This window comes from Carcharodon carcharias, chromosome 10 (genome assembly GCF_017639515.1).
Source record: "Carcharodon carcharias isolate sCarCar2 chromosome 10, sCarCar2.pri, whole genome shotgun sequence".
NCBI classification, from domain to species: domain Eukaryota; kingdom Metazoa; phylum Chordata; class Chondrichthyes; order Lamniformes; family Lamnidae; genus Carcharodon; species Carcharodon carcharias.
In genome coordinates this window covers 24045901-24064960 of record NC_054476.1, presented here as the reverse complement: position 1 = coordinate 24064960, position 19060 = coordinate 24045901, and the positions used below count along the sequence as shown (strand labels likewise).

Genomic DNA, 19060 nt, shown 5'->3' with positions numbered 1-19060 from the left:
CTCGGTCGGAAAAAGCTGGCCTTCTTAATTTATAGCAGACAAAAATAATACGGATTTGGTATAAATATTAGCAGACTCAGAAGTATCAAACAGAAAACTGTTGCAGTTTTACAGAGGATAGCATTCATCACAACGCTTAGAACAGTTTCCTGGCAAAAGCTGGGAATTCTAATCAGAAACGAACATGAAAGCATCTATTAGGTGCCTAGGATTTATTTAGAAGGATCTCCATGGAGATGCTCCCATATCCAAAAGCAGATACATTAAAGCAGTTTCCAAAAGCTCCCATTGGGCGCAAAAGTGTGCTAAGTCTATTTCGGTCACTATTTTCCTGAACACTGGTCACTGTTTCAGAGTCTAGACAGTGAGGGGGCAGAGGGAAAAGCAAAAGTGAAATGGAAGTGGGAGAGAAAGAAAAATAAAATGTAGATAGATGTAAACATTAAATCTACTTTTGATGACTTTCAACTTGGAAACCAAGAAAATGGAAATCTCTTTTCTTTGTTAATCACTTGTGATTATCTCATGCACATTCAGGGAGCATGACAACTTACATTTTTATCGCAATTTTAACATAACAAAGCACCCAAGGCACTTCACAAGGGCATTATAAAATAAACTAAGATATCAAGCCATATGAGGAGATTTATTTCCAGAATGCTTCCAGAGATGGGGATTTGAATTACAAGGTTAGGTTAGAGAAACTAGGGGGTTGTTCTCCTTGAAGCAAAGAAGATTGAGGGAGGTTTGATAGAGGCGTAAAAGATTATGACAGGTTTGAATAAAGTAGACAAGGAAAATGTATTCCCATTACCTGACAGTACAAGGGTTTGGGGCAAGAAATGAAGGGGAAAAGTGAGCAAGAACTTTTTTTGCACGGTGACTGGTAATGACCTGGAACTTGGGGGAGGTGGTGTCATGAGGGTGGAGGAAGTAGAGATCAACAATTTCAAAAGGAAATTGGATGGACATCTGAACGAAATAAACTTGCAGGGCCACAGGGTAGAGCGGGGGAAAAGGACTGACTGCATTGCTGTACAGAGAGCCAGCATACTTGATGGGTCAAATGGCCTCCTTCTGTGTGGTAAATGACTATGAGAAACTAGTGCAGATGACTAGAAGCTTGGACAATGGGATAGGTTTTAAGGAACATCTTAAAGGAGGGAAGCAAAGAGAGGGGTGCAGAGGCTTTTTATATTTTAATATCAAACTGACAGCCATTGAAAAAAGGTGCAGTGTAGGTTCTCTCGGAAGAAACTAGAGATAAGGGATCCGAAAGACTGTTGCTCAATGCACTGAAGCTGGTTATTAGAACTGAAAGCATTAAAAAGAGAGATTATTTTCAATGGTGGGGACTCAACAACTGGAGATTTAAACTCAGCAATATTAAAGCGATATGGAATTCATTACCACAAATGACTATTGTAACATTTAAAGAGATTTTAAAAAGTACTTGAGAAAGCAAACTAGTAAAAGGGAATGTAGAGAAAATAAGATTAGAGTTGACAACAGCTGTAGCATTCCTTCTATAGCAGGATACCCTAACATGGCCAAATGCCATCTGCATCTAATTGAATTGAATGTGAGATTGCTTTATGTTATATTTATATTGTTTTAATATTTATCCATATAAAACTGCATTTGCCTCCCATCCTCTCACTCTGAGCATCGGCACGATGGCCCAAATAGCCTGCTCCAGTGCTTTAAATTTCTATAGTTCTATTAGGTTCACATGTTCAACTCCATACATCTTCAACAAAATCAGAAAATGCTTATAAAACTCAGCAGGTCTAGCAGCATCCGTAGAGAGAGAAACAGTTAACATTTCAAGTCCATATGACCCTTCTTCAGAGCTCTGAAGAAGGGTCATGCAGACTCGAAATATTAACTCTGTTTTTCTCTCCACAGCTGCTGCTAGACTTGCTGTGTTTTCCCAACATTTTCTGTTTTTGTTTCAGATTTCCAGCATCCGCAGCGTTTTGCCTTTATCCATACAATCTTCACTTGCATGTTAAAGAATCTTAACGTTTACCATCTCTTCTTATTCTAAAATCACCATCCATCCACAAGTTCAGCTGCAAGATATCACAGATAAACTGTTCCAACATTAAAGAAGTTATATTTTTTAAAAATATAGATACTGCAAAACAATGGGGTCAAGGTAATCTCCTGCACTAGTTTACATCACAGAGAGGAATTTCCCAGATGCTTCCACTCCCAAATTGGCCTGTTTTTAAAAAAATCTGGTATAATTCTAAGGGGGTTCAGGAGGAGGGGGATATATAGGCATATATGTGCATAAATCATTGAAGATGGCAGATAGAGAGTTAATAAAGCATACAGCATCTTAGACTTTATTAATAAGGGCATAGAGTACAAAAGCCAGGTTATGTTAAACTTATATAAAACACTGGTTTGGCCTCAATTGGGGTATTATGTCCAATTCTGGGCACCACATTTTCAGAAAGATGTGAAGGCATTAGAGAGAGAGTAGAAAGGATTCACAAAAATGGTTTCAGGGATGAGGAACTTCAGTTATCTAGATAGACTGGAAAGGTTGGAACTGTTTTCCTTGGAGAAGGTTGACAGATTATTTAATAACAAAATTGATTTAATAATTAATTCAAAACCATGAAGGGTTAGACAGAGCAGATAAGAAGAAACTGTTCCCATCGGGGGAACGATTGAGAACTAGAGGGCACAGGTTTAAGGTAATTGGTGAAAGCAATAATGGAGATATGAGGAAAAACTTTTTCAGGCAGCGAGTGGTTGGGATCTGAAATGCACCAATGAAGTGCGTTGGAGGCAGGTTCAATCGAGGCATTCAAGAGGAAATTGGATTATTACCTGAGAAGGAAGAATGTGCGGGCTACAGGGAGAAGACCAGGGAGTGACATTCGTTAGCCTGTTCCTTTGGATAGCCAGCACAGATATGAGGGGCCAAATGGTTACAGCAGAGGGAAGCCATTCTATTTTTTTCCCCCTTTTCCAGAATATCGCAGTTTTCAGTGGGATGGAAGGCGTCTATATTACAATGCAAAAGTTATCACAATTTGTTTGGGACAGGACTGATGAATAAGAATGTCTTGTCTTGTCCGTAATTGATTGTAAGTTTGTGTAAGTAGCTGTGTGGATTATACATATAAAAAAAATAGTTCCTTGCAGTCTTGTGGCTACAAGAGCAGGTCAGAGGCTGGGAATTCTTCAGCGAGTAACTCACCTCCTTACTCCCCAAAGCCCGTCCACCATCTGCAAGACACAAGTGAGGAGTGTGATGGAACACTCCCCACTTGCCTGGATGAGTGCAACTCCAACAAAACTCAAGAAGCTCAACACCAACCAGGACAAAGCACTCCACTTGATTGGCACCTCATCCACCACCTTAAACATTCACTCCCCCCATCACCAACAGATTGTGGTGCAGTGTGTACCATTTACATGATGCACTGCAGCAACTCACCAAGGCTCCTTCGACAGCGCTATTCAAACCTGCAGCCTCTACCACCTTGAAAGTTAAGTACGGCAGATGCATGGGAACACCACCACTTGTAGGCTCCCCTCCAAGCCTCACATCATCCTGACTTGGGACGACAAAGCTGTTTCTTCACTGTCAAAATCCTGGAATTCCCTCCCTAACAGCACTGTGGGTGTACCTGCAGCAGATGGACCGCAGCGGTTCAAGGCAGCGGCTCACCACCACCTTCTCAAGGGCAATTAGGGATGGGCAACAAATCTGGCCCAGCCAGTGACACCCACATCCCATGAATACAAAAATATATTAAAAAACACTCACCTTATCCATTCGGTCTTTTTGAACTCCATATTTGCCACCAAATCCCTTTGAATAGTCTGAAATAGGAGGTTGAGAGTGTAAGTTTCAGCTGGGAGAAAGATATGCAGGTGAGAGCAGAATGACCATGCAGCATTCAATGAAGGCAGCCAAACTGAATACAAAAAGCCTGTCATTTTAACTGACAGCCAAGATTGGATTAGGCTCAATTAGATTTGTCAGGAGGAAGAGGAAAATTACACAGACGCAGGTTACTATTTTTGGCATTTTGTTTTTGCGCCTTTGGAATCTGATAAGCAGAGTTTGTAACAAGAAAGTAAATGAGATGCTGGAATGAATGACCTGACTACTTCAGGCATGCTAAAGCCAGTCTTTCAGGCAAGAGAGGTGATCGGCTTGATTGAGGTAAATGTACAAGCAGAAATAAAGTCTACAGATCAGACAGGACAATAACAAATAAATGCACCAGTTTGCAGCACAGACCTTCGACGCACTTAGCTGAAATATTACCCTTATGCCCCATTTGGCCTGAGGTCAGGAAATAACTGGATAATCCAGGAAACATCATTCTCCATCTGTCCCAGTTCCAGAACACTCTTTTCCAACCTCTTCTCCCCCAAATAAAACTGGGCTGCTTTGGAGTGATGTTGTGTGTAACCCCTGATACCATCACTTCAACTGTAAAGTGAATGCAGTCTAGAGCACTGCTGTAATGTGTTTCCCCAGGAGTCAGGTCACCTGTAGAGAGACACTGCCTAAAGTGTGGACATTTAGATTAGCCATCTTGATAGTTTATTTACTTGTGGTTTGGCTACCTGGAGCATGTGGCCAATATTTCTATACATCTGATCACGAGGAAGATGTCACTCAATGGCCTTTATGCATAACGTTGAATTGGGGATTCAAATCAAGAGTATTAATTGGGATAATCTTAAGTGTTTGGCATTTAAGTAAACATTCACTGCCAGCTGAAGATCAGATCTAAAACTGTAACATCTCAGTGTGCTTTACTAGAACACAACAAAAGCAGCCACAAGTCAGACTTCATTTTGAGACTGCAGTCTGAAACTTTTATGAAATTTTTGCTGTGGTACGAGATCCCATGTATTGAAAACACCACATTCAATGATGTCAGCTGAGGAAGGCAGAATAGGGCATGGGGGATGGCAGGCTGCTTGCTGCTGGGTCGATGTCCATCAAGAGCTGTTGGGAGAACGCTGTATCTAGGCACTGGAGGAGAAAATTGGACAGCTCTCAGAAGCTTGTAGCCAGCCTATGTCTGACACAAAGAGAAGGGGACCTCGTGGGGAAAAGGCAACAGACTTTCTCTGCCACTTACAGACCCCTAAGGATGAGCCGCTGTTTCCAAGAGAGACGGGAAGAAACTTGGGGAGAAAGCCGCTTTTAATACCCATTGCAAAACATTTTTTAAAAAAGTAAGCCGCTGAAAGGGTCTGTGCTTAAATTTAATGCATCTTAAGAAACCAGAGTGGGGCCTGGCATCAGACTCTGCCTTGTTGAGACTCGTGCTTGGCCAGCTTTTCCTTGTAATCGAACCCCACCGCAGATTTGTCCTGGTTTTCTGTCTCAACACCATATTTCCCGCCGAAACCTCTCTTATAGTCTGCAAATACACATGCAACCAAGACAAAGACGACGACAAGAAAACAAAACAAGCCAGGTTAGGTCAGGCATGTAATACGTTTATAAAACAAAAAAAAAGACAAAAAAAAGCCAACAGTAAGATATCGTACAAACAAACTGTAAAAACAAACTACTTCAAAACGCAACACAATTTAGTGAGTTTTTTTGTTAAGAACAATTGGATTCTTGTTAAACGGTGTTAACTGTAAATACCAGTTAGTTCTAACCAAGCTGTTTTGGATGTAGCTTTAACCCAGTGCCCAAGACAACGAGCCAACACCAACATGATTAGGTGGTTAAAGATCAGCAACACAAACAAGTTCCTTTTCCCCATTGGATAGAAAGTTGCAGAAACCCTTTCAAATGCCAATGAAACCCAACACCAATAGAAATTGTGTCATGAAAATATTATAGTTTTCATAATATTGTGATTTATTGTAAAGGTAGGTTAACGGTGGGGTTTGGATTAGTTTGTGTGTGTGTGGATGTGGGGGGGGTGGTGGGGGGCGTTGGTTAATTGAATTGCAGACAACTAGTCTGGAGCTTTTGAGTTATCAGAAGACGGGTAGGTATGAAATACTAAATACATAAACATGGCTGAAGCTTCAGAATCTGAGCTGTGAGGAACATTGGCATTTTTAGATAAACCAGAGTGAATTTCAAAGAGATGGTAAAGGTGTTACAACTAGCCAACAAAAGCTAAGCCAAACAGTGTGTTTATTTTTCCAAAGATTACTGATAATATGAATACTATGGAAGATTTATATTATGGAAAAAGTAAAATTACAAAGACACACTGAGACAATGAAATTTACATTAAAAAGGAAGAAACCTGCAAAAAGGAGATGAGGTGGTGTGTAAGGAGAAGGCATTCTAAGACTTAACAAGTGTGAAAAGCTTTCAGCTTCTATACGTCAAGCTGCTGTCTCCAGGAACCGAAGCTACGAAAACTCATTATGAACAATAAAATTTTTTCAAAAATAAATAAAAAGAAAAACATTATCCTTCTGGTACATATGAGCAAGCTATCATACAAATAAAAAGCAATATTTCAGAACGGTGTCCATTAATTTTTTCATTTCGCATCAGCCTCAAATCAAAAAATTGGTCTCCTTCCTATTTAACTTAAGAGGACACTGACAAATCCTGAACATTCCTGCCGAGGGTATTGTGTGCTTTGCCTGTGCCTGTTGAAATCTATCTTGCTTTATTGTCACCTTAACGGGGGTGTAACTGGGAGCTAGATTAATTAGGAGTTATTATAGTCATAATTTGCGGATTTGTGTGTTTAAAATCCTTTTTCCTACATTAATAAATGTTCAATTTAGTTTTGTAAAAACCTTTAAGTCTTGGTGGGCTGATTACTACTGAATTTAAAGGCACACACCTCGAAATAAAGTACAAATTGCAAACAGTTGTGGCAGCTGTTTCAAGTTTCCCTCTGGGATTTGACCAGCTCAGCATTTACCACCTGCTGTGCCATTACAGTTGTGAGTTAGAAATAACAATTCTTGAGTGGTATCAATACAAATATTAAATTACATATGATTTGCAAACTTGCTTTTTTTCAATAAAAAGAAAAAAGTCATCCTTCTGGTACATATGAGCAAGAATATCATACAAATAAAAAGCAATATTTCAGAACGGTGTCCATTAATCTTTTCATTTCGCATCAGCCTCAAATCAAAAAATCGGTCTCCTACCTATTTAACTTAAGAGGACACTGACAAATCCTGATTTAACAGATCGAGACAACTCTTTGCAGTCCACACCTATAGCAATTGCACGGGATTTGGAGAGGTCCTTTACACTATAGGTCACAGGATAGTCACTAACTTGTCCAATGGCTATCTGTTTTTTCATTGGCTAATAAGCACCCCAAACACAATTTATGACCCATTATCCCATAGCTTATTTATAGATAACTAAAAAAAAATTATTTAACTAGAGTTTATTTTTAATTTATTTATTCATGGGATGTGGGCGTCACTGAGAACGACAGCATTTATTGTCCATTCCGAGTTGCTCTTAGAAGATGCAGGTTACAGGTTTTGAAGGTGCTATCAAAGAAATGTGAATCTAGCACTGAAGAATATGGCCAGTCAAGATTCCACCAGCAAAGTGGCACTTCCTCTCCAACTGAGAGAGTTTTAGACAGTATCTTTCAACTACCACGCGCAGTAACAATGAGTTAGAGACACACACACACACAAAATGGAGTTCCGGCTGCTTGGTTAAAAAAAACAATTCTATTCTGATTAATATTGAAGAGACACAGGTGGAATTTTATGGCCACATCGTGACAGGAGTGGGGTGTAGACTTCGGCAGGACTGTAAAATTCTGCCAGCGTAAGATTTCACCCATAGTCTAAAAATTAGAGTCAGGCCTTTCAGGAGTGAAATTAGGAAACACTTCTTCATACACAACGTGGTAGAAGTTTGGGGCTCTCTTCCTCGATTGGCATTGATGCTAGATCAATTGTTATTGATGCTAGATCAATTGTTAACGTTATATCTGAGATTGAAAGGTTTTTCTTATCCAAACATATTAAAGGGACATGGGGCAAAGGCTGGAGTTAGATTACAGATCAGTCCTGATCTCATTGAATGGCCTACTTCTATTCCTATGTTCCTCTTAGGGATAACGTGAAAATAGAACAAAGAATGGAATAGGAATGAGAATGTGGGAAAGTAAACTTAAAGTGCTTAAAATTTTCTTTGATTTAAAATTGTTTAAATGTACATAATTAAACTACAATAACAAAGCAACCTGATAATTGAGTCATATACTTGCTTCAGAATGATAGCACATGTCCATAAACTGAAAACTCGCTATTCAAGTTGAACCTGTTGAAAGTCTTTGAGGTGAGGAGTGAAATTCCATTACATTTTACAGCTCTCTCATAAAGCAAGATAAATCAGATGATAGTTCATGTTTAGGTATTGACATTACCTGATCCATGACTTTTAAGCATTCACTTCCTCCACCATTAGTACACGTAGCTGCGGTGTACACCATCCACAAGGTGCACTGAAGCAACTCGCCCACACTTCTTCGAAAACACTTCTCGAACCCATGACCTCTATCCCCTAGAAGAGCAAGGGCAGCAGGCACACAGGAACACCCTCACCTGCAAGTTTCCCTCCAAGTCACAGCATTCTGATTTGGAAATACATCGCTGTTCCTTCAGTCACTGGGTCAAAATCCTGGAACTCCCTCCCTAACAACACTGTGGATGTACCAATACCACATGGACTGCAATGGTTCAACAAGGTGGTGGTCAAGGGCAATAATGGATGGGTAGTAAATGCTGGCCTTGCTAACAATGCCCACACCTCGAACAAATCAAATAATACCTACAGATTATGCTTTTGCGAAATAGGCCCAAAAGAAAAGAGTTGTGGTAAAGTATGTTGCTAGATTACATTTTTATATAAGGGTTGTTACTGCATGGCATATCCTACCAGACAGGGGAGTGGAAGCAGAGTCCATCGTAAAAGGGAGGTGGTTAAATGTTTGAAAAAGAAAAATTAAAAGGAATGGGCAAAAGACAAGACAGCAAGCAGCATATAGCTGAGAGCTGGCACAGGTTTGATGATCTGAATAACTTTTTGTAGTGGACAATTCTATACATCTATTTATCAAATCTAGTGAACGTTTAATAGAATACTTTTCTAATAATGAGGATCACCGAGTCAGTGTTTTTTTTTAAATGCAGATCTTGAGAACAGGACATGTGAGCAGCAACAAGTACATTGATATTCTGAAGAAACCTGGCTTTCCAGGAAGAGAGTGGAAATGCAAAGTGCTTTCAAAATGAAGTTAATGGTACAACTTGTATAGTTACCTCAGCACAGCCCCCGCCCCACCCCACCCCCAACCGGCCACCTCACCCCATCACTTTCAGGGGAGTGGGATGGAAGTTGTTCAATTCCACACAATGGCAAACAATTGTGAGAACAGTGGTAGTGGGCTTCTTTTGAAATAAAAGGAGCCTCGTGTAGCCCTGCAGGGTGATTGGAAAGGCACAACTACATGTGTGCTTCTGGAACTGCTCAAACAGACTGCAATTGATGCAGTAATGCCATACAAAAGATGAGGGGACAGCAGAGTTGTGTGTGTGTTTTTTTTTATTGTCCTTAGCTAATACCGTTATTGTCAAATCACTGTGGGTTGCATCTCTGCTACCAACTATTGACAACCTACACCAGCTGCTTTGTCATCAATTGTGCTGACAATCTCTAGCATTGACAATTGGGCAATGTCAGCTGCGAGCTTTATGTGAAGAATCAAATTATGTCAGCATTGCGCAGGAAATCCTGACAATTGATAGAAGTCTAAACTTGCTGACCACTCTAACAGTGGGTGCTTTACTAACAAAAACAAGTATTCAATTTGATAATACCAAGCTCATTCTCCTGTTGAAAAAACTCCCAACCAGTTCATACTATAATGGGTCGTGTTTGTCAATGGCAATTAATGCCCAAATATTGCACAGAACACGTTCAAAAGAAAACCATTGGGTATCTGCTCATGTATCAGGTGGAGAATTACACTTACAAAAATTCTTATGGAGCCAGTCAGTCATTACAGCATAGGAGGAGGCCATTCAGCCCAAGTCCATGCCTGGTCTCTATAGAGACTCCAGTCAGTCCCATTCTCCCACTCTACCCCTGTATCTCTGTATGTTTATTCCCTTTCCGTGCCCATCCAACTTCCTTTTGAAATCACTCATCATCTCGGCTTCTATCGCCCTTATATTATAAGTATTTCAGTGATCATCTGTCATGACTGTATGAGAATTATGTTCCTATCGCCATTTTTAAAAGTGATGCCACGGCAAACGATCGTAATGACTTCTTTACCCAAACAGCGGTTAGAATGTGAAACATGTTATCAAAAGGGATAGTTAAAGTGAATAACAGAGAAACATTTAAAGGAAACTAGATCTTTAAGATTATGAAGGGGGTTTTTATAGGGTAGACAGAGATGTTCCCACTTATTGGCAGACCAGAACAAGGGGCCATAGATATACTAAAAGTCACTAAAAAATCCAATAGAGAACTCAAGAGAAACTTCTTTACCTAATGAGCGGTTAGTTTGAGGAACTTGTTACCACAAAGCAGTCAGTAATTGAAGTGAATAGCATAGATGCATTTAAGGGGAAGCTAGATAAGTACTGAGGGAGAAAGGAAGAATATGGTGATAGGTTTAGGTGAACAAGGGTAGGAGTAGGCTTGTGTGGAATATAAACACCAACACAGATCTGTTAGGCTGAATGGCCCGTTTCTGAGCTGAAGCCAGAATATGATTCTAAATAATTTATATCATCAATATCTGGTGGGTAGTACAATTGGGTGTTCCATCTTAAATTGAAAAAAAAGTCATTGATTGCTCTTCAAAAAAATATAGATTGCTTTGGGACTGAGGACAAGAAGTTGCCAAATAAACACAGATTCTTCCTTAATTCTATTATTAAGTTGGATCTGTATTTTTGTTAAATAAGTTGTCTTCCAAATTTTTTTCAATAAAGTGTTTGCATTGATAACATCTCTGAAAAACAGGTTATGAAAGTTTGGCCCAACATCAGAGCCACCTGTTGTTTGGGAGAGCCATTTCCATCCAGGCCAATATAGCATGAAACCCATTTCACTTTCCTTTTCTGGGTCCTGAAGCATTTTCAGTTGGCATGGGGAGACAGTGGGGTAGTGGTAATGTCACTGGACCAGTAGCCCAGAGGCCCAGGTTAATGCTCTGGAGGCATGGGTTCAAATCTCACCATGGCAGCTGGTGGAATTTAAATTCATTTAATAAATCTGGAATATAAAGCTAGTCTCAGTAATGGTGGCCATGAAACTTCTACTGATTGTTGTAAAAACCCATCTGGTTCACTAATGTTCTGGCATCCTTACTCAGTCTGACCTCCATGTAACTCCAGACCCACTGCAATGTGATTGCCTTTGAAATGGCCCAGCAAGCCACTCAGCTCCAGGGCAAGTAGGGATGGGCAACAAACGCTGGCCTTGCCAGTGACGCCCACATCCCAGGAAAGAACAAAGAAACAAAAAGCACTTCCTATACTGGAAAGAGCCAACCAGAACTATAAGTTAGACACTTAACTAACTGTTTGGTGCAGGAACATCCTCTTCAGTGGCCTTCATATAGCCTCCAGCAGAAAGTATTCTGCTTCCAGCTATTGGACAAACTTCTCATTCCACTTTTGCCTATTCTCTTCTTCCCTAATGAAACAAGTCTGGATCTAGCATGTGTGTGAGCTGCTGAATCCAGATACTGAAAGATTCCATCAAAGATTTCCTTAAGCTATTTCCCAACATCAGTTTCAACCCTCTTCATCTTTTTACTTCAAACATACGAATGAGCAGGAAGCAGCCACTCAGCTGAGCCTGCTCTGTCCTTTAATGAGATAATGGCTGTTCTGATTGTAACCTCAACTCCACATTCCCTGCTATCCCCAATAACCTTTCACTCCCTTGCTTATCAAGCTTCTACCCCCTACCTTAAAATGACTCAACTCCACTTCCACCATCTTTTGAGGAAGAGTTCCAAAGACTTTCAACCCTCAGAAAAAAATTCTCCTTATCTGTGTCTTAAATGGGCATATCCTTATTTTTAAACAGTGACCCCTCATTCTAGATTCTCCCACAAGAGGAACCATCCTCTCCACCTTCACCCTGTCAAGACCCCTTAGGATCTTATATGTTTCAACCAAGTCGCCTCTTACTCTTCTAAACTTCAACAGGTACAAGCTTAGCCTGTCTTTCCACATAAGGCAAACTGTCCATTCCAAGTATTAGTCTAGTAAACATTCTCTGAACTGCTTCCAACCTATTTATATCCTCCCTTAAATAAGACGACCAGTACTGTACACAGCACACCAGATGTGCTGTTACCAATGCCCTGTATAACTGAAGCATAACCTCCCTACTTTTGTATACGATTCCACATGCAATAAACAATAACATTCTATTAGCTTTCCTAATTACTTACTGTACCTGCATACTAACCTTTTGTGATTCATGCACTAGGACACCCAGATCCCTCTGCATCTCAGAGCTCTGCAATCTCACCATTTAGATAATATGCTCCGTTTTTATTTTTCCTGCCAAAATGGACAATTTCACATTTGCACACATTATACTCTATTTGCCAGATCTTTGCCCACTCACCTAACCTATCTATATCCCTTTGTAACCTACTCATGTCCTCTTCACATTTTACTTTCCTACCTATCTTTGTCATCAGCAAATTTAGCAACCATACCTTTGGACCCTTCATCCAGGTCATTTATATAAGTTGTAAAAAGTTAAGGCCCCAGTACTGATCTCTGGTGACACAACACTCGTCACAACTTGCCAGCTATACCTCAGTTTTGAGGGAGCAGGCAAATTCTTTCATTCCCCTCCCTCTGCGCTTCTTGAATCACAAATATTTTGTGCTGTTCTAGCCAGCTAGTCGCTGGCTACAGCTATCCCCATTTCCAATGCTCAATAATTCCTACCGATTTGCCGCTTATCTGTAGTCCATCACAAAGTTCCCGACCACTTACCTTTCTGAGATTCATGAAGTTGCGTCGTTTCTTGGTGATCCCAGCCCAAGGCGTTCTTGTCCTGTCGATCTGTCTGGACCCCAAACTTTCCACCAAAACCTTTGACATAGTCTAGTTAAATCAAACACCACCAATTAGTTTGGAAGTGAACAGTGATATTATCCCAAGGCACAGACAAAGAATAAAAACTACTGCAAAAGGAGGAAGACTGGGGGAATAACGGAAGGGAATCTGGGGTTTTAAATTGATCCGAGACAAACGAAATGAAAGCACACTGCACTCGGAGCCTAGTTAAACAAGTTGACACTTCCATCTCAATTCCAAGTGGGGTTGGGTCCACAATACAAAATATTAATGAGCAATTAATGTAATGCAGAGAATATAGGAGATAGAGTAGGCCATTCAGTCCCTTGAGCTTATTCTGATATTCAATTAAATCATGGCTGATCTGTATCTTAACTCCCTCTGCTATATGAGGTTCCTTAACCTTTAATACTCTGGCCTCACCAAAATCTATCAATCTCAGTACAGAAATTTTCAAGGGATCATCAGGTTGGGAAACAGAAATGTGACACAGGTTCATTTAAAGCAGGGTGTTGATACAATGTAAAACGAGATATATCCTGCACCCTATGAACTACATTATACCTCATTTGATGCTAGCTGCACGAAACAGGAATCTTTCAGTGATTCATAGAAACATAGAAAATAGGAGCAGGAGATGGCCATTCAGCCCTTCGAGCCTGCTCCGCCATTCATTATGATCATGGCTGATCATCCAACTCAATAGCCTCCTACTACTTTCTCCCCATATCCTTAAATCCCTTTTGCCTCAAGAGCTGTATCTAACTCCTTTTTGAAAACATACCATGTTTTGGCCTCAACTACTTTCTGTGGTAGCGAATTCCATAGGCTCACCACTCTCTGGGTGAAGAAATTTCTCCTTATCTCAGTCCTAAACGGTCTACACCATATCCTCGGGCTGTGACCCCTGGTTCTGGATTCCCTCACCATCAGGAACATCCTTTCTGCATCTACCCTGTCTAGTCCTGTTAGAATTTTATAGGTTTCATTGAGATCCCCCCTCATTCTTCTGAACTCCAGTGAATATAATCCTAGCCGACTCAATCTCTCCTCATGTGCCATCCCAGGAATCAGTTGGGTAAACCTTCGCTGCACTCCCGCTATAGCAAGAACATCCTTCCTCAGATACGGAGGCCAAAACTGCACACAATATTCCAGGTGTGGTCTCACCAAGGCCCTGTATAATTGCAGCAACATCCCTGCTCCTGTACTCGAATCCTCTTGCTATGAAGGCCAACATACTATTTGCCTTCTTTACCGCCTGCTGCACCTGCATGCTTACCTTCAGCAACTGGTGCACAAGGACACCCAGGTCTCGTTGCACATTCCCTTCTCTCAATTTATAGCCATTCAGATAATAATCTGCCTTCCTGTTTTTGCTACCAAAGTGGATAACCTCACATTTATCCACATTATACTGCATCTGCCATGCACTTGCCCACTCACTCAGCTTGTCCAAATCACACTGAAGCATCTCTGCATCCTCCTCACAGCTCACCCTCCCACACAGCTTTGTGTAATATCTCCAAATTTGGAGATTTTACATTTAGTTCTCTCATCTAAATCATTTATATTGTGAATAGCTGGGGTCCTAGCACCTATCCCTGCGGTACCCCACCAGTCACTGCCTGCCATTTGGAAAAAGACCCGTTTATTCCTACTCTTTGTTTTCTGTCTGCCGAACAGTTTTCTATCCATCTCAATAGACTACCCCCAATCCCATGTGCTTTAATTTTACACGCTAATCTCTTATGTGCGGCTTTGTCGAAAGCTTTCTGAAAGTCCAAATAAACCACATCCACTGGCTCCCCCTCATCAACTCTACTAGTTCCATCCTCAAAAAAAATTCCGGTAGGTTTGTCAAGCATGGTTTCCCTTTTGTAAATCCATGCTGACTCTGTCTGATTCTGCCACTGTTTTCCAGTGCTTAGGCTATTAAATCTTTTATAATGGACACTAGAATTTGCCCCACTACCGACATCAGGCTGACTGGTCTATAATTCCCTGTTTTCTCTCTACCTCACTTTCTAAATAGTGAAGTTACATTAGCTACCCTCCATTCTGTAGGAACTGTTCCAGAGTCTAGAATCTCAGATGACGACCACCAATGCATCCACTATTTCTAGGGCCACTTCCTTAAATACTCTGGGATTATCAGGCCCTGGAGATTTATCGGCCTTCAATCCCATCAATTTCTCCAACACCATTTCCCTACTAATACTGATTTCTTTCCATTCCAGCCTCTCACTAAACCCTGTGTTCTCCAACATTTCTGGTATGATATTTGTGTCCTCCTTTGTGAAGACAGAACCAAAGTATGTATTTAGCTGGTCACCCATTTCTTTGTTCCCCTTTATAAATTCCCCTGTTTCTGACTGTAAGAGACCTACATTTATCTTTACCAATCTTTTTCTCCTCACATACCTACTGAAACTTTTACAGTCAGTTTTTATGTTCCCCGTAAGCTTACTCTTGTATTCTATTTTCCCCTTCTTAATCAATTCCTTGGTCCTCCTTTGCTGAATTCTAAAGTGCTCCCAATCCACAGGTCTGTTGTTTTTTCTGGCCAATTTGTGTGCCTCTTCCTTGGATCTAATATTATCTCTAATTTCCCTTGTAAGCCATGGTTTGGCCACCTTTCCTGTTTTACTTTTGTGCCAGACAGGAATAAACAATTCAGCAGGTCTAGAAGCATCTGCAGAGAGGAACAGTTAATGTCTTGAGTCTGTATGACTCTTCAACAGAACTAAGTAAAATAGTTTTATTTAGTTCTGTTGAAGAGTCATACGGACTCGAAACGTTAACTGTGTTCCTCTCCGCAGATGCTGCCAGACCTGCTGAGTTTTTCCAGGTATTTTTATTTTTGTTTTAGATTTCCAGCATCCGCAGTTTTTTGCTTTTATCTTAGGAATAAACAATCGTTGCAGTTCACACATGTGCTCTTTGAATGTATGTCATTGCCTATCCACCTTCATCCCTTTAAGTAGCGTCAAGACCAACATACCCCACCTGCATAAGCACAAAAGAATACACCAGACAAAAATGCTCAAGTTTCCCTCTGAACTTCATCTTAAAACATGCTGCTATGAAATGGAAGAGGCAACCACTTTCTAAACCAACATCGTAAATCAGTGTACCAGTACCGACATTCTTCGGATTCCTTGCAATCTATGCAGACGGTCAATACACACTTGAAGCAATTGCAATTCAGGTCGCAACAAGCAAGTCACCACGTTATCCAAATCATCAGAATTGTTGAGTCTTAACGGAAACTTAGGTAACCAACCTTTTTGAGATTCGTGCTTTTCAGTTTTTCCTTGGTATTCAAAGCCAACAGCACTTTTGTCCACTTTGTCCTTTTCCACTCCATACTTGCCACCAAATCCTTTGGAATAATCTACATCAAACCAAATTGTATTTTTAAATTAAGGCTGAAGAATTTTACTTAATAGAAAAGACACCTTCCAATCTGCTGCTAAACAGAAGTTTGTTTATGGTGTACCTGAACGGTATCAATGTTGGTGCATCCACAGCTAAACACAAAAAGTTACCTGACTAATCCCTCAGACCAGGAATGACATTCAGTCAACAGCTAAAGACAGTATTATAATGGCTGGCTAATACAAGCCATGTCTTCACCTCTGCACTCTTCTCTACAAAATGAATTTAATTCACAAATGCAACATGGCATCAGAAAATAAATCAATCATTCAGAAGCTACCAGAATGCATTAAAAAGAAGTCAACAGGGGGGGAAATAAAGGAGAAGGAATACCAATGAAGAGAATTTTAAATCAGGGAAACAGTTTCCTACAACATGTGCTTTCAGTGAAACAGTCTAAACTTGTAAGATCTAGGTTTGTACTGTGATATTTTTGTTTCATTGCACCCTATTAGGAGAGACAGAAATTTGCCACAACATAATTTGAAATAGAAAAATAAAATGGTAAGCACAGTTATTGCTTAGTTTTGTCAACATATCTAAAATATAGCATTTTCTGCATAACGAGGCACAGATTATCTAACCAACAACTGGAAAATCTTTGCAAGAATTTGGAACAATGACAAGGTCACATTACAGCAACCAAAAGATGTCAAGAGTGCTACAGTTATAACCATTACAGGAAGAGAGTTGTTGAAAAGACGCTTGAGGTAAATGAAGACAAATCTGATAGGTGCTGTTCTTAGCAAGATTCAGCAACTTGACAGTGGAGACACCAATTAGGGTTGTGGGGCTGGAGGAAATTGCAAATAAAGATGGGTGAGGCCATGGAGGGATTGGATTACAAGGAAGTAATTTTGCTGAATAAATTTAAGGAGGAGATAGATGGGTTTTTAATTAGTAATGGGTCAAAAGGTTATGGGGACAGGGCAGGAAATTGGAGTTGAGGCCGAAATGAGATCAGCCATGATCATAATGAAAGGCGGGACAGGCTTGAGGGGCTGAATTGCCTACTCCTGCTCCTAGTTCTTATGTTCTAACTATGAATTGCATATACTCAATAATCGAGATAATGGTTCCAGAAGGCAGTCTAGTCAGAAACAAAATAAATCACCGGGCACTTTGCCATAAACACCAAAATGGAAACTGAAAGCTAGAGTTGATGTATGTAAAACTAGAGCATCATTGACAGAGCAACAGAAATAAACAAACACACAGGCAGAAGTGCAACATACAGCATGGGTAAAGGAGATATGAAAACCCAGTAGGCTCACGACTAAGGTCGGAACATGTGGAGCTAGGGGGCAAGTAACAGAAATGACAGCAAGTTGGCCACAAAACAGAAAATAAACAGTAGGTAGTTACTCTTACAGCAGGTGTTGGGAAGTGGTGTCCCACAAGAAATGGTACTGGGATCACCGTGTTCGCCATTTATATAACCAATTTGAACACAATTTTGCAAGTTCAAAATGTGCTGATGACACCAAATTCATGGGATATAGTTAATACAGAGGCAGACAGCAACAAAATATAGGAAGACATGAATAAATTTGCAGAGTGGGCATTCATTTGCAAATTAACTCCAATAAAGCTAAGTGCAGGGCAACACATTTCAGTGGGTGAATAGGGATGCGCGGAGATTCACAGCATGGTAACAGCACAGAAGGTCATTTGGCCCATCATGTCTGTGCAGACTCTCTGCAAGAACAACTCACCTCATCCCACTCTTCCAACCTTTACCCAATAGCCCTGAAAATATTCTCTCTTCAGATATTGATTCAATACTCTTAAAAGCCACGATCAAATCTGCCTCCACCACACACTCAAGCAGTGCATTCCAGATCCTAAGCACTCGCTGTATAAAAAAAATGCTGCATTTGATTCCTTCATCAATCACTTAAATCTACATCCTCTAGCTGTCGAACCCTTACACCAATGGGAACTGCTTCGCTTTATCTATTCTGTCCCGATCCTCATGATTTTGAGCACCCCTATCAATTCTTCCCTCAAACTTCTCTTCTGCAAGAAGAACAGCCCCAGCTTCTCCAATCTAGCAACGTTACTGAAGTCCCTCATCCCTGGAACCATTCTCAAATATTTTTGCACCCTCTGTAAAGCTCTCTAAAGCCCTCAAATTCTTCCATGAGTGTGGTATGCAGAGTTGGACACAATACTCCAGTTGAGGCGAAACTAGCATTTTCTAAAGGTTCATTGTAACCTCCTTGCTTTTGTACTCTATGCCTCTATTTATAAAACCCAGGATCCCATATGCCTTACAACCCACTTGCTCAATTTGCCCTGCCAACTGTTTAATGGGGAAATTCCACAGCTTAGGGTCTAAGTGGCTGAAGGCACAGTCACTAATGGTGGAGTGATTAGCTTTGGGGTGGGAAAAAGTTCAGAATCAGAGAAGTGCAGAGGTCTGACAGTTGTAGGGCTGAAAACGGTGGCAGAGATGGGGAGATGGTGAGGCCACGGAGGGATTTGAAATCACGGATGAGTGTTTTAGAATCGAAGCCCAACTTCTGCCGCA

General features: G+C 40.6%; 1 protein-coding gene across 5 annotated transcripts in view; it reads right to left on the bottom strand.

The window, feature by feature from the left end:
• The window catches only part of LOC121283361 (src substrate protein p85-like), an 83627-nt gene that overhangs the window by 24278 nt on the left and 40289 nt on the right, over positions 1 to 19060 (bottom strand). For 3 of the 5 annotated variants that reach the window (XM_041197848.1, XM_041197849.1, XM_041197851.1), the window contains 4 exons: positions 16373 to 16483; positions 13003 to 13113; positions 5304 to 5414; positions 3794 to 3849 (listed from right to left, as the gene is read on the bottom strand). In XM_041197848.1, the coding sequence (XP_041053782.1) occupies positions 3794 to 3849; positions 5304 to 5414; positions 13003 to 13113; positions 16373 to 16483 (389 nt within the window). The remainder of the gene's footprint in view (positions 1 to 3793; positions 3850 to 5303; positions 5415 to 13002; positions 13114 to 16372; positions 16484 to 19060) is intronic. The other 2 variants (XM_041197850.1, XM_041197852.1) reach the window with 1 other exon arrangement.